The sequence below is a fragment of the Oxyura jamaicensis genome, chromosome 4, assembly GCF_011077185.1.
Source record: "Oxyura jamaicensis isolate SHBP4307 breed ruddy duck chromosome 4, BPBGC_Ojam_1.0, whole genome shotgun sequence".
In the NCBI taxonomy this organism is placed as follows: domain Eukaryota; kingdom Metazoa; phylum Chordata; class Aves; order Anseriformes; family Anatidae; genus Oxyura; species Oxyura jamaicensis.
In genome coordinates this window covers 83686163-83701456 of record NC_048896.1, presented here as the reverse complement: position 1 = coordinate 83701456, position 15294 = coordinate 83686163, and the positions used below count along the sequence as shown (strand labels likewise).

General features: G+C 43.8%; 1 protein-coding gene across 2 annotated transcripts in view; it reads left to right on the top strand.

Annotated features, from left to right (window-relative positions):
• CRMP1 (collapsin response mediator protein 1) overlaps positions 1 to 15294 on the top strand; it is a 49400-nt gene that overhangs the window by 3733 nt on the left and 30373 nt on the right. For both annotated transcript variants that reach the window (XM_035323581.1, XM_035323582.1), the window contains exon 2: positions 12317 to 12405. In XM_035323581.1, coding sequence (XP_035179472.1) covers positions 12317 to 12405 — 89 coding nt within the window. The remainder of the gene's footprint in view (positions 1 to 12316; positions 12406 to 15294) is intronic.

The following is a 15294-nucleotide window of genomic DNA, read 5'->3' as shown; positions in this document are numbered from 1 at the left end:
GGGGGTGGGGGGGGGGGGAGTGTGTAGGGTCGGTGGAGCTGGGCCCCGGGAGGCTCGGCCGCCGGGCGAGGCAGAACAAAAGAGGGAGGGGACGGAGCTGCGGCACAAGGCGCCCTCGGCGGGCAGGGGAGGGGGTCCGGGGGGCTGGGGGCGCGGAGGGAGGGAGGGGAGGTGGGGAGAATGCGTGGAAAAAGGGAAGAGCGCCATGATGCCAGCACCTCCGCGCGCCGTGCCTGCATCAGGCAGGGTGGGGATCAGAAGTCAAAGAGTTAATCATAACCATCCTCGTGCTGTTGGTGCCTGTCTTCTGCTAGATGCTTTTATCCCCCTACAATGGAGCGGGGTTTCCATGCCGGAAAGGAAGGCTCTTTGGAGTCAGTATATTGTTTTATCCCCCAGCCAACAGGCTGGGGATAAAGGCGAGGTAGAGGGAGGGGGCTTTCATGGGAAATTTCCTCCAGAATTTGGCCACAGAGATTTTGCAGCCTGTGTCTCCAGGCTGGGGCCTGCTTTGCTCTTGGGGGGCTGGATGGGGGGATGATGGGGAGTGGGATGAGCTTGAAAGAGGTTTGGGTGTATTGAGCTGAGCTGGCACCGTTGAGGTGCTGGGAAGCTGGGTGAGTTGCTGTAGCTGGAGACAAGGCTGAGAGGTGGGTGTGGTGGCTGCCTGAGCAAACACCATGGTGGTGAGCAGACAGACAGGTTTCAGGAGGGCTCTTTGCCTCAGGAGAAGGGAAAATGTACCCTAAAGGCATTATCTGAGCCGGTGTTGAAAGGATTGTAAGCACCTCAAGGCTTTCTCGTTATTATTATTATTATTTTTAAATCTTTTAGCCAAAATCTTTGGCTAAGAGGGAAGCAGCACCCTCTAAAAGCAGGGCTGGGTGGTACCACAGACACCGCGGTGTCTGGGTTGTTCTCTATCAACCGGCACCAGTGCCTGGTGGCCAAGGCGTGAATAGGGCTCTGCTGGTGAGAGCTCATCCTGCTTTGGTCCCACGCACATTGGGTGAGTTGTTGTAGCTCAGGGTACACATGATGCCCACCCAGGCCTGGGGGAACAGGGGTTGGACGGCAAGCAAGTGTCCCATTCAGGGCTTGACCTTCATTTGCAGTCACGGTATAGCAGGTTCACACCCACCCATAGCTGCTGGGTTGCTCTTCAGTTCAGAGTAAAAAAAACAAACTGGAAGAATTGCAAGGTTTTTACCTTGGAATCAACAGTTTGTCTTAATTCTTGATTTACAGACTTCTTTCTCTGCTGGTGAGGGGATTGCTGGGAAAAAGAAAGCCCAAACCCCAGCCTGTTCCCTTCAGAATCGGATGTGTGGAAGCTTCCATAAATTAATACTCATTAACGATAGTGTTGAGTTTTATGACCAAAGCAAAGCAAAGGCATAGATTAACATTAGTGAATTTGGCAGGCGTCCGACTTGGACTGCCTTTTTTGTTTCAATATATTACACTTCTTCATCTCCAGCAAAAGCAAATCAGGCACTCCGTGTTACACCTTGTATGAACTTCCGGACCCAGAAGGGTCCACTGCCTCTGGCTCCATGCATCTTCTGAAAGCTCCATTCTAGTATGGCAAATTGGATATTTTATCCTGCCACTGAGGAAATACATTGCTGCTTCAAAGCTCTGGGCCCTGAGGAAATGTGATAGCTCTCTAGTTATGTAACAACTACAGCAATGATAAAATCTTACAAAAATGTCATTTGTTACTGGCATAACATTCCCCCCCCACTCCTGCTTTTTGGAGCTACATCATCTAGCTTCACTGAAATTATGTGAAGCTCATTTTTGGTGGTGCCTTGTGCTGATACATTGCTGTGGATTTTCCTGTGACAAACCTGCGTTCCTTGCCTGGGGCCAGGAGCTGTCCTGAGCTCCCAGGAACATCACGCAGCATCCTCACTAGGCCAGCCACGTGCCTGCAGGGCGTGGTTTCAACTCTGGTCAGTGTGGGAGCAGGTACAGTGCTTGGAAAGACCACCCTGTGGTGTCCCGGCTGGGTTACCTCCAGGGGTGGGTGGGCATAGCTGCCTTCTGTTGCCTTGTCTGGCTGTACCACATTATGTGCACCTATCAGGCTATCAGCAGTGCCCGAGTTATACCCCCTTCACCCCTTTCCCCCAAAGCAGCAGGGCAGCTCCCTGCTCTCACATGCCGAATCTGCCCCTGCTTTTCATTTCAGCCCCTGAACATCCTTGCTTTTTGCAACTTGCTCTGCTTCCCTTCACGCATTCCGCAGAGCATCCAGGCTGCTGTGTGAGCACCAGCTTTGCTATAGCGTCCGGTGGCATTCAGCTGGGAGTCAGACTGGAGAAACCGTGTGCCTTTTGCTGTCACTGTTGTGGGAAGGAGCTTTGTCTTTGAAGCTCCAGGTGGTTATCTGGGTGATGTAAAATAGAGACACAGTGAGCCACAAAGTGTGAGCATTTTGGTGATGTCCTCCCCATTTTGTTGAGGCCCTTGAGGGTCTCACTCCCCTCGTTCAGGCATGTTAACAGGGGAGGGGACGGGGTATGTATAATGCAAGGTTGGACACAAATGCAGGGGTGTATTTTTGCATGTGTGTAGTACAGTCACCCACCACATCCAGTGCTGAGGTGTTTTTCTGCATAAGGTAGCAATCTTTTGTGCTTTGGTTGTGCAGGCACACTCTTGCACAGACCATTTTCTCCCCGCCCCTTGCTTTAACATCACTATTACACTCCTCTTGTGCTGGATGCTACAGGGAATCAATGGGGATGATGACACTGAAATATCCATCACTCATTATTTTGGCTTGGATGTTTTGGTAGTGCTTGGCACGTTTCAAGCAAGGCCTCAGCCTAGATGAACTCAAACTTACGGTATATACAGAGCACAAGTAAAAAAGCATATGGCGTGTAAAATGCCTGTTACAGGGCTTGTTTGTTCCAGTAGCAATTGCAGCCATTAAAACAGAACCAGTGTGAGCTCAGTGAAGAGGAGGTGTGAAGACAACTCCACAGAGCAAAGGGAAAATAGCTAGTCATGAAAGCGAATGCAGGGGAGCACGTGGAAGAGGCAACTGTTGCCTGAATTGCTTGGGGAAGGGAATGGTATTCCTGGGAGTGGTCCAAGAGTTGCCACATTAATGGGGGAAGGAACTGCTGGTCCTGAGCTGACAGGCTGTGAGAAATGGGGAGAGAGCTCAAAAACGAGGTGTTAGAAGGAAAGGCTCTCTCGCTATTGAGCTTAGCAATTAAAGAGGAGAACTGGTATGAGATCAGAAGCAGCAGCAGATGCAGGAAAATGGAGAGAGGGTGGAGAAATTCAGAGGAGTGAGCACAGAGAATAATTTTAGTTGTAGCCTTTTGAATTGATGGGCATGAAGAGAGCTGAGGAATAAGTAGGCTTCAGCTGCACGCGGCAGAATGCTATGAGGGATACAAATCCAGACAAAATTCATCTGGACTTTTCGTTTGTGAGACTGGTCTCAGGCTGGCTGCTGAGTCTCAAGACAGGTAACTTGTGTTGGGCCTGGGCAACATGCTGGGGTAACATAGGGTGCTCTGGTGTGAGACAGTAGCAGCCTGGATGGAGCTAATTCATCTTGGACACCAGGGGTGACACCTCCTAGAGGTTCAAGGCATGGTGAGTACCTGGAATGGGGAATTTTAAGTCCTGGTCTGGGTACGGCTCTATTCCATGTTTCCACTGGCCGTGCTTTTTTCCCAGCCACCTTCGTTTAACAGTATGAAGCTACAGATTGGTGTGTGACTTGCCAAAAGTGTTTGAAAAGCCACTGCAAAGTGCTTGGCATAGGAAAAAATTCTCATATTATTATTCTGTTATTGGTGCAAGATTTAGATAGATTTAGACAGCACTTTTTATGCTGCTTTAAAAACACCTTGGCCTGGGACTTCCAGATTCATTCTATCTCTTGTATATTTGCTTAATATCCAAAGTTAGATATTTTTTTCTATCAATAGCTTTTTGATAGGGTTGGATGCTCTCAGTTTGCCTGTCTGCTGTCAACATTTGTGAATTCACATTGTCTATTACACTGGTCTTGAATTTGACAGCTCTGGAGATGCTTTAGCTGGTTGGGTAGAAGTCATTGGACTTCCAACCACCATTTCTATGATTCTGTGATAAGTCATAGTCTTTCCTTTTTCTACAGGAGAGTAAACCCTTGCTTCAGCCACTTCCATCTACTGTCTTATTCACAGTAGGTCTCTTTGGTGAGGAGATGTCTTTCAATCATCTCCTTCTCTGGAGATTGAAACCTTTGGCAGAGGGACAGGAAAAACAGTTTGGGGCAGTGGTTCCTCGAACTGCCACAGCAAGTTTGTCAGTCAATGCCCTCAGCTGTGCACGAGGGTTTTCAGTGTCAGAGCTGGTGCTACCATGGGGAGCTGAGCTGCCTTTTGCTGGAAGCTACACGGCTTTGGAAGAGGAACAGTTGCTGTCTGGGAAGACAGCTGATACGGTGAGGTGGTGAGAGGGAATCTTAGACTTCCTCAACAAGTGCCAAGAGCCACCACTGGCAGTGAACCACTTTCCTGACACATGAGGGGTCTGCTTTCTGCTTCTTTCATAAGCAAGTTTATACATGCAGTGAAAGGGAGGAACCTCATTTTCGTTTGCAGTGTTGGGAGCTAGGAGAGCCCACAGGCCTGTGAAGCACTCAGGCACTATGCGGCCTAGTTGGGATACATTTCTTGCTGCTTTTGTCGGTGAGAGAGAGGTGGAACAGAGAGAAGCAGCAAAATAATTTGTAGTTTTCTGGTCCCGATGCATATAAAGATGGTAGCATTGTACCTTGAGACAGAGATACTTCAGGATTAGTTTTCCTCTTCTCTTACTGTGCTTGTAACCAGATGAAGTTTCAACCTGTAGTAAGGGTCCTGATGAGGCTTAAACCCACAGCTCTTGCTTATATTTCTACCGAGTAATAAATATCCCCAATGTTTTCATTAAAATCTACACTCTATAATCTTCTGAGTGTAATAGCAAGGACACAAATAAAGATGATGACTCTCGCCCAACTTACCTGTGGCTGTCTCAGTGCTTAGAGCTGTAAGACTGTGGAAGAGTTGTTCCTGGACCAGTGCTCATACCGAGAGAGGTGTCGTGACTTGCTAAGGCTGGCGTGTGTCTATGTGCAGACATTATGCATGTGCATCCACTGCATTTATTTGATCATGAACCACCATTGATAACACAATATTCAAGGATATATTATCTTCTGTTTCTCTTGTATCCACCTATTCTGCCAGAGAAGGGGTTCCTTATGGTCTCAGCCAGATTTTGACCACGTATATTGCCCCTGACAAGTGCCAAGGTTGATGTGTCCTGGCAACTTGGTGCAGGTTTCTGACTAGAACATAAATAAAACTGATTTTAATTCAGTGACACGTAGTAGGAAACCATGCTGAATTGCTGTTATTTTTTTCCCAAATTTAACCTTTCATGTTAATGGCTTGCTGAGATTTTACTATCAGCTCTAATTGACGTAACCGGTGTGTAACCCAGGAGCTGTGTCTTATGATGCATGATGTAACAGCTTTAACCCTCCAGCCCATACTTAGGTGAAACACCTGCTGATGCCAATGAACTTTGTCATCAATAAGATGTTTGTTGTGTTTTTGTTCAAAAAGCAAAGCAAAGATGACATTTACAGCAAAGAAATCCCCACGGAGTTTGAGCTGTAGGAGTAGTCCTTTTAGACTGTGTGATTAAGGACTGAAATTGCTAGATGAATAAAAAGCTAGGTCTCCAAAGGAGAAACAAAAGAACATCATATCTTTTAAATGAATAAAGATGAATGAATACATTGGCTACAGACCAAGATACAGCATTACTACAAACAACATAATCCTTCCTAAATGAATTGCCATATACCAGAGTGTGTTTACTAAGAAAAGGACCTTAAAAGCAGGATTCTCCATTAGTAGCCTAGCAGAAACGATGCCTCAAGGATACAGAGATTTACAAGGAATTCCCTCGGTTGATTCAGGGCACACCCTAGCTAAAAATTACTTCCTATGGAGTGTAACCTAGACATAAAATTCAAAAGGGAGGGTAGTGCTGATTAAAAGCAGGTCTTCTATAAGCAGACCGTACTTCATGAAATCCCATTTACAGCTCTTTGATCCTTATGAAAGGATTTTAAACAAGCATTCCTCCTGGGGAGGATGTCTTTCTTCCTTTGCCATTAAGTTAAAAAATGTTCCTTATTTGTAAGTACTTTGGTAGAACCAAGGTAACTGAACTGTATTGTGTCACAACTGGTTCTGAGTCTGACCAGCTCTGAAAATAGACAACCAAATATCTTTTAAATCTCTCATTTATTATGGGAAATAACTGCAAGAATGGATGCAGGGAAGTACAGAAGAGCTCTGAGTATCTCCCTCCATTGTCTGCCAGTGGGAGTCTTGCTTCTGAAGCACCGCTCCCTCCCAAATATTCATGTTGAGATTTTGATAGCCAAGGAGAATGCAAACATCAGCCTGGGGATTTTGAACTTTACCTCTAAAATGAGGATGTGCCTTTTTAACTCTCAGTGGTCCTTTTACAGTCTTGGTAACAAAGGATTCTACCACTCAAATGCTGAAAAAGTAAAGATTAATGCCTTGGCTGCATGTGTGATAACATAGCTTAATGCCTTCTTATGTCTGTTATGTTTAACTTTATGTCTTTTAAACCACATCAGAGAACTGGAAATGGAGGTGTATTTAGAAGTTAACCTGTTCTCTAACTGCTATTTAGCATAAAATCCTTACTCATCTTCAGGGCCGTGAACTAATCTGGATTTTAGAGAATACACCCACTGTTGCTGTGGAAATCTGAGGACAATGGTATATTCTAGTAAATCCTTAGAATTATGCAAAGGGTGAAATCACTGCTGAGTGTTTTCTCCTCCTGTAGGACTGGAGAATTTGGGCTAAAGGTGTTGCAAAGACCCCTTCAGTTGGCAACGGCTGCAATGCAGCAATTGTAAATCTCCAAATCTAAACATGAAGGGGTGCTGAGACCCATTTTCTGGGTATGTCACATGAATTCCGTTGTAGTTAAATTGTAAAGCAAACTGTAAATAATTAAAAAGGCATTACTTGCTTGATTTAGAGCTGGAGGTTTAATAGATAAACGTTCAGTTTGTGAAAGAGAAGCAAAAATGTAATAGCATATATCAGAGTTGCAGTCTGGACAGATGCTGCTGTTTGGTTAAAATACCACTTCAAAATTTCTTTGAATGTTTTAATATGTCTAGAATAGATAATGTTAGATTCTTTCTTGCCTTTTTTTCCCCTTCAAGCTCCATCTTGTACTGTATAGGTGTGGTTTTTCTCTGAAAGATGCGTTTAAGTGCAGTACAATGGATATTGATACTGCAGAGAAGTGTTTTACTATAGCTTGTGCTGCATTGTACTGTGGCATGATGCACCAGGTTGAAATTACATTTGTTTAATTAATCTTATATCAGACAATGGCAGATTTATTTCTTCTGTTGCCGTGTTTTTCAGTAGTTCTAGAAGTAGATTGAAAATTGCATGTTAAAAAAAAAAGATTTTTGTGTGTAATAATTTTAGATTTATGTAGCTTAAGTGCAGTAGGTGAATGAAAAAAAAGGATAATTTTAAATTTCTTTGCAGTTGGTTTTCTTCCTCCAGCATTGTAATCTAACATTTGGATCATATTTTCAAATTATTTGGGGTAGAGTGATTTTCTGACTGAAGGAATTTGACTTCCCTTGTAATTGCGCAGGACCCTCTGCAGAATTTAGGACCACAGTGTGGGGTTCAGGTCCATCATCTGGATCATCTGGCAGGTTGATTCAGACCCTGTTTGTCTCTGCTGGCCCTTTACCATTGAGAATATGTGAAAATATGGATATATTCACAAAGGGCTGAGACAAACTGACTTAAAAAACAACAACAACAACAACAAAAAACACATAAAAATGGGCAATCTGTACAAATTGTCACCAGTTTACAGATGTTTCGTGTTGCTCTTGCTGTAAAGCAAACAATAGTTGTAACTGAGCAAAAAGCCTTGTGTCTGGGCAGACAGCCCCTCCTCCTGCAGCAAACGATGCTGAGGTTGTGGCATCTCCTTCTGCTGCTGTGAAAATTGCTGTCATGTCACCGGCTAAACTCGGTGGCTTTGCTGCCAGATTAAACAGGAAAAGCTAGCCTGAGATTAGCAAAAAAATCACCGGGAATGCAGGGTTGGGAGGTGGAGAGCTGTGAACAGTAGGAGTGGCTGTATTGTACTGAGCAGCAAGCCGAGCTGTGTGGTGACAGAGTGCTTGTAAAATGGAGCTGTGGGGATGCACAAGACACGCATCGTTTGCTTGCTGAGCTGATGCTGTCTCATACCCAGCCCCAAAACCCGGAAGCAAACAGCTTGGCATTGGTGCAGCCACATCACTGCTGCAGTGATGGCTGGAGAGCCACCTTGGCTCCAATCCTCCCCCCTAAATGCAGAGCAATTGCATGAATCCACATCTCCCATGTCAATGAGCGCAGGGTTTTTATTGCCTTGAGTCTTGACACCTGGTGAGTTGCTCAGTTTTTGTGTTTGGTGTAATTCCTCCTCTCTGTTTTGCTGTGTCCCTGCTGTCTGTCCTATATAAAGGTTTGTACTGCTGTCACCGCCTGGGTTGAGTAACGAGCGCTCTGCTGTTTGTATAGTGAGAGCACCCGAAGGTCACCCCAGTGGCTGAGGGTACATCTGAGAGCTAGGCAAAGAAAATGGCCTGCCTTGAGGGATTTACAGCTGGGAAGGGGAAATATGGGCCAGCGCTGCATGATTAATTCATGAGTTTTAGGTCACTCCTCCCTCCCCCTGCTTTGCCGAGGGCACAGCAGACCGTGGCTGTCCTCCAGCCTGGAGTGTTATCAGGAAGAAGAGGACTTTGGTCACTAGTTTTTCTGGATGTTTGGCATGTGGTTAGGGAAACTGTGAGTAGCCTGTCTGACATCAGGCCCCTGGTAAAGAGTAAACGGCTGCTGACCACACACACGCAGCCCGGCTTTGTGCCGGGGAACAAAGGCTAACCTACTTCTCAGTCCCTGTGTGCCCAGATTTCTGTCCAGGATTTCACTGCAGCAAGTACCAGTGACCTGAAACAGCACAGGAAGCATCCTGGCACCAGTGGGCATCGCAGCACAGTAGGGATGCAGCATCCCTTTGTGTGGCCAGGGCTGTGCCTGTACCCAAAGCTTAGGCTGTGATGGGCTCTGATTATTCACATGTTGACCGAAGTTTACTTCATAAACAATTTCACAAATTGCTTGACAGTGTGAACCCACACCTCCCTATTAGCCAGTTATGCTTGTATTTTTTTTCCAGCATGATCATGGAAGTGCATCAGTGAGGGCAGGTGCATGCAGGCATTTGGTACCACCGTTCAGGCTGGAGACGAGCCAATGCTGGTCCCCGCAGGGTGTACAGGGGCACAGCGTGCTGCTGGGGTGTCTGTGAGGCAGCCAAACCTGACCTGATTTCCTTGTGCCCATCAGCACCGTCTGTGTAACTGTACCCAGCTTTGCTCCTGGCTTGTTGCGATCTGTAACACGTCCTACAGACGCACTTACGGCTTCGAGTGGCTGGGAAAAGTGCCAACAAAACCCCTTTCATCAGAATTTGCTGATTCACTGGGATCAAAAAGTATGTCAGGGATGTTTCCACATCGATCAGTCATGATGAAAGCTGGGCACGGCTCCATGGACACCTGCCTGGTAGCTTGTGTCCCTGGTAGCTTGGCAGACTTGGGGAGCGGCAGGGAGCATCAAAATTTGTGGGGGATTTGGCAGCCTCATCTCCCATGGGTTCCTATTCCTGGCCGGGCACCTTCTTAGCCACAGGCCAGCTTAGATGCTGCTTCGTTTTTTAACAGTTTTGGGAGGTCTGTGTTTTCTTTTGAGCAGGAAGATGTCAAGAATTTAAACACTGAAAACTTCTGTAAAGTGCAGATTGCTTTCTTCACCAGAATTTCTTAGACCATCTGAAATGCTGACTTTATAGCTAAACATTCAGTAATCCTTTATAAACTCTGAGACTTAATGTAATGGATGACGCATAATTGAATGTTTTCTTGAAACTAGATTTGTATCCTTTTTAGTTTCAGATTCTTCTGATATGTTGTTTTGCCACATACACATATAAAAGCATATAAAATCCTTATGTATACAGTTATTCTTCTGGGGTTGTACTGTGTTTTATTTTAGTTTGTTTTATTTTCTCAGCCTGCTACATTTGTTTCTATGTATTATACATCTTCTCCTCTTAAAAAAAAAAAACAAAAAACAAAAACAGTAGAACATCTTGATGAGCATGCAGATTTTTTGACTCATTAGCAGTGGCAGATGCAGTGCTCCGGTGTCAATGACCTCTTGCCTCTTCATAGCAGGACAGTATTAATGTGTAGGAAGGCAATTGAATGAGCTTAGAAAGAGCTCACAAGATGGTGGTCTCTGCAGGCCAGTGGGCAGTGCAGTTCATCATCATGGTGAGGAGATGCTACTGCCAGCAGCACATGGCGAAATAATTCATTACCTTTCAGGCTGCTGATTCACAAGTGCTACAATTCTAAGTGACAGTAGAGAGGCTGGGGAGAAAACATGGAGCCTGGTCTGGCAAACTGCAGAAGGAGGACTTGCACTCATCTGTCTTTCAGTGAGAGGATACCAACATCTGAGGCAGGTCCTGGGGATGTATTTCAGTGCAGTTTTGGACCTTGATTCCCCCCCACAGTCATCTGGCTGCTTCAGCACATGGAGAGGAGCCTCAAACCTTCTGTATATGTACTCTTTTGTCATGCACTGTATTTAAAATGTCTTTATAAATGACGGTTACTTTCTCCCTTCTTGCTTTTCTAGAATGATGCAGAGTGGTATATAGGCTTCAAACCTACAAAACATTCAAGTACAAGCTCAATAGTAAATATTCAACATTAGGCCTATAACTGTGAAGTTGCATTGAAGAAATGTTATTATAACGACCCTATTTCTGACTTAGCATTTTTTATCAATATTTTTTTAGGAGCTCTCAGTTGTTGCCCTGGTTTTATAGACGAGAAGGCATATCAGCTTGTTCAGTTGTTTTCTAAACTGGGAACTTGAGACACATGTGGTTTATATGTGTGAGTCATCCTGTAATTAAACCGTGAACTGAGTCTGGAGTGAGGAGTAATAAAGCATGGACAAAATGGAGATTGTGGGTTACTGTTTGGTGAGCCAAGGAATTAATTTATAATAAATGGCCTATTATATATGAATGGGAAAAGAACGTTCTGACTGCAGCATTCACTGTCACTTGGCAAATGCCTTTCCAAAGCATCATGCACTGAAGTTGCAGACTTTCCTTGTCTCTGGGTAGGTGTTGGGGTGCTGGCGTTTCCAGTATCAGTGGCGTTCCCCCACTGACTTCTTCAGTGGGGGAATTCAAATATTGGTTCTGGGGAATATGCTGTGGTAAAAATTGTTTTCAGTAAAATCTGTGGTTTTTTTTTTGAGAACAGAGTGTAACCATTTGAATAGAGAAAAATGAAAACAGATGATGGTTGTGAGCAGTGTCCCAGCAGACCTGATACAGAATCACAGAATCATTTAGGTTGGACTGTTCCCGATGTACCACATGCTATTTTAGGTAAACCTGACTTTGGAGACTACACTCAGGGACTGCTATACAGCCTGGGGAGCCCCAGTGCAGACTGCCCCCAGCCACCTACCTTGTATTAACCCTTTGGCAAGTACTTGCAGGAATCATGAACCAACAGACAGCAATTCCTTCATCATGCCCTCAGTCCCCATGCAGAAGCAGCCAAGTAGAAACTGTTTTTTTCTGCTGCATCTCTGAAACACAGTACAGGAAGTGAACGATGTGCGGTGTGCAGTCTCTTCGAATCTTGTCTCTACCCATTTCAAGCTCTGTCACTCTTCAGGGATGCTAAGAATCCCATTTGAGGTAATCTACAGTGTTGAGCACTTTGGTCTCAGGGATCTCATTCCTTTTTGGCCTCCTTAATGTAAGGTAATGGAAAAAAGGGGATGGAGCAGGATTTCAAGTGTTTCCATGTTTTCTGCTTTGAGTGTCAAACTGGGTAACCATCATGAGGCCTGATGTCCCAAAAGTCAGTCATAAGCACTCAGTGAAACTAAGGCTTTCTGTTCCACTGCCTATGTACCCCCTGAATCTATGGTATAGATCTATACTTAGGGTAAGTGTTTTGATGTTAATGCCTTTGCATATAGTATATGCCTATTTGGTGTCATCCATCTGTTGTTATGTTTATTATTTTGAACAAACCCACATTTCTTCCTTTTTTTTCCCCCAGAGTGACCGACTACTCATTAAAGGTGGAAGAATTATCAATGATGACCACTCCTTCTATGCAGACATATACCTGGAAGATGGACTTATAAAGTTGGTTTTTTAAACATTTAACTTTTTTTGCATGCCTATTAGTATGGACTAATGTGATTTCTTGATGGTGTTGACCAGACATCTTGCAAACAGCATCTTGGTTATCTCTAGATGTGGGGTCATTGTAGAGGAGTGCTAAAAAATGAAATGCTGCCATTTTATCCTTGCTAGGATTCAATAAGTAGAAAATACCTTTATTTTAAGTGGAGGATCTTTGCTCTTTGAGCAGTTCAGTTCTAGCTTCTTCCAAAACAGTCAAACTGAGGCAAAGACATAGGATCTCTCAAAGCAAGGAGTAATGGTCAATGCATTGAATATTTTTTGAGTCCATGTATAGCAGGAGGGTTATTACAGCATTTTTACCCCCAAATCTAATAAGGACAAATACAGCCATGCTGTACAGTATTGTGCAGCACAGAAATAACAGTGTTATGCAATGCTGAGAGGGACTAACCTCTTCTCAGTCCTGCTATTGGTTAATGCTGAAGTATAGCATGTTCTATTTGTGCAACAGTGTTACATATTGCTCATATGTCTCTTTTCTTGCTTAGAAAAAGTATTTTATCTTAAATCTTCGCACAGTTAGAAAGAGAATTCTACAGATTTATTATGATATATAATAGAGAAACTGGGACAGTATTCTTAGCTAAATATAAGTAGATATTACTGAAAGCCCAGTAAACAGTAACAGAGATATCATGTAGCTCTACTGGTCACACCCTTGCCTTAGTGGGGATGAGGGATAATTTTGTTGAATTATGTGTGTTTATAAGCACTGTAATGTACACATTAAAGCCTTTTTCTTGACTGCTAAACATTCTCCTTTTTGATCTAACAAGTTTGGTCTCCAGAGGCTAAAATTTATTGCTCAGAAGTATTATTATGGCTATATGGTAAATAATTACATACTTGTTTCCAGAGCAACTTTTCTTGAGAAGATATCACCAGATTAAAAATCTGCTTCTTTATATATCTGTGCCTACTTACATTATTCATGATTCAGTTTTTTTTAACAGAAAAAATGTGGAACACTTCTATCCACAGACTGTACAGTTTTCTTTTTAGTATTTCACTCTGCTTTTCCAGATATAGTGTAATATACATTGCAGAAGAAACAAAATGAACCTGTTGTTAGTAGAGAGGGCACATACTTTTTTTTTTTTGTTTAAAGAGCAACAATTAATCAAGTTGTACTCTCTGATAGATATTTTAGTTGATTTTTTTCTCTGCTTTTGTTTGTTCAGATGCACATTTTCTACTAATACTTGTGAGCATCAGAACTGATTCAGCAACTAAGTGCATGAGATGCTGAGTCTGAAACTGCTGTGAATTTTTGGCCTCAATTTCATAAATGCAGTGGTATGTCTTAGGAAGGTTAGCAGTGCCAAGTTTTCAGCTGCCCTGCCATTTAGCAGCCCTTTGTTAAGTACATAGACTCCCTCTGAAATCTCTACCTCCACAGTGTATCCTAGCTGCTGAAGGTAGCCAGGATTAATCATGAATGTATGAGCGATACCTTAATTTTTAAAACTCCTTTATCTTTCCCAGAGGGGGCAAATTTGCTGTTCAACATCCTGAGTCAAGACTGGTGTCCTGAGTTTAGGTGACCTGACATTTTTCAGTGCAAGCTGCAAGAAGTCCTGCTCTGAAACACTCAGCAGCTAAACTGTGAGCACAGCCTGATGTGAGAGGGACTTGGCTCTTAGCTCTGTTCAGATGATAAGTTCTGCAGCCCAGGAAAGTGCTGTATTTTCTGAGATAGGTCTTTTTCAGTTTCTCCAGCTGAAACTGCCCATTGTGTCTAAATGTTTAACATAGTTGTTCAGTGTTGCTCAAGATCCTTTGGAGCTGGATCTTGAACCTCAGGCAGCCACATTTCATTTGATGTCCTAAGCCTCCAGCTGCAGATCCTGCTGTTAATACAGAATTCTTTCCACAAAATGGAATGGGCACTAAACCACTCAGCCCCGAATGTGCAATAGTGTGATGGCTTTGCTGCGATATAAAAGACTGGGGTTCATTTTCCTATTCTGCAGTGGAAACTGATTAGAAAACGGAGGGTTGGGTTTCTCTTGCAGACTAATGAAATAAAGTAGGGTGTTTTTAGGCCAGTGTACCTGCAAATTGTTCTGCGGAGAGGAATGTACACTTGAATGCATTTGAAGATTATCTATGGTTTGGAGGATGGTAGATGCTTTTTCCAACCTATCAAGGCTCAAACTGGCTTCCTCGCTACAAGGGAGCACTGATACATGTGCATTTTTTCCAGCTGTAATTTAAGCCATGAATTTTTGAGTGAAATTTACACTCAAATAGCAGCTGAGAGAGAGACTGTTCTTCGTTATCTGAATAGTAATATAGATATTTAGTAATTTAAATTACTGTTGTTACATACATAATATATTTTGCCTACATGTATCCTGTCTTTCTTATCCACATGAGGAAATGAGCCTTGGTCTCAGTGTGAAGCAGTAGGTCACACTGTCTGCTGTTTGCTGTCCTCTGCTCCATCCCTGCCAAAGGAAGGTTTTGGGTAACTCCTGGCGGAGGGGGGGACTACCAAGTGTCCAGGATGGATGGCTGGGGGCCAGAGCTGGGCAGACAACAAGCCAAGCTAGAGGGAGCCTGAGGTGTCTAAAATAGATCTGGGCTTGATAGTGACTGAAATAACTCCATTATTGGGAGAGTTTCGCAGATTTCTCAAGTTAAGCTTGTGAAGAGTTGGAAGCCTGATGTTTGCATTGTGTTTAAATCAGCCTGTGTACGACAGAATGTGCCGGCTTGCTCAGTTGAAGATTGTAGACTACATCAATCCATCAGTCTGAGTTTTCTAGTTTGCTAAGTTGCTGGTGAATCAGAAAAGCATCTCAATCATTTATACAGTGCCTA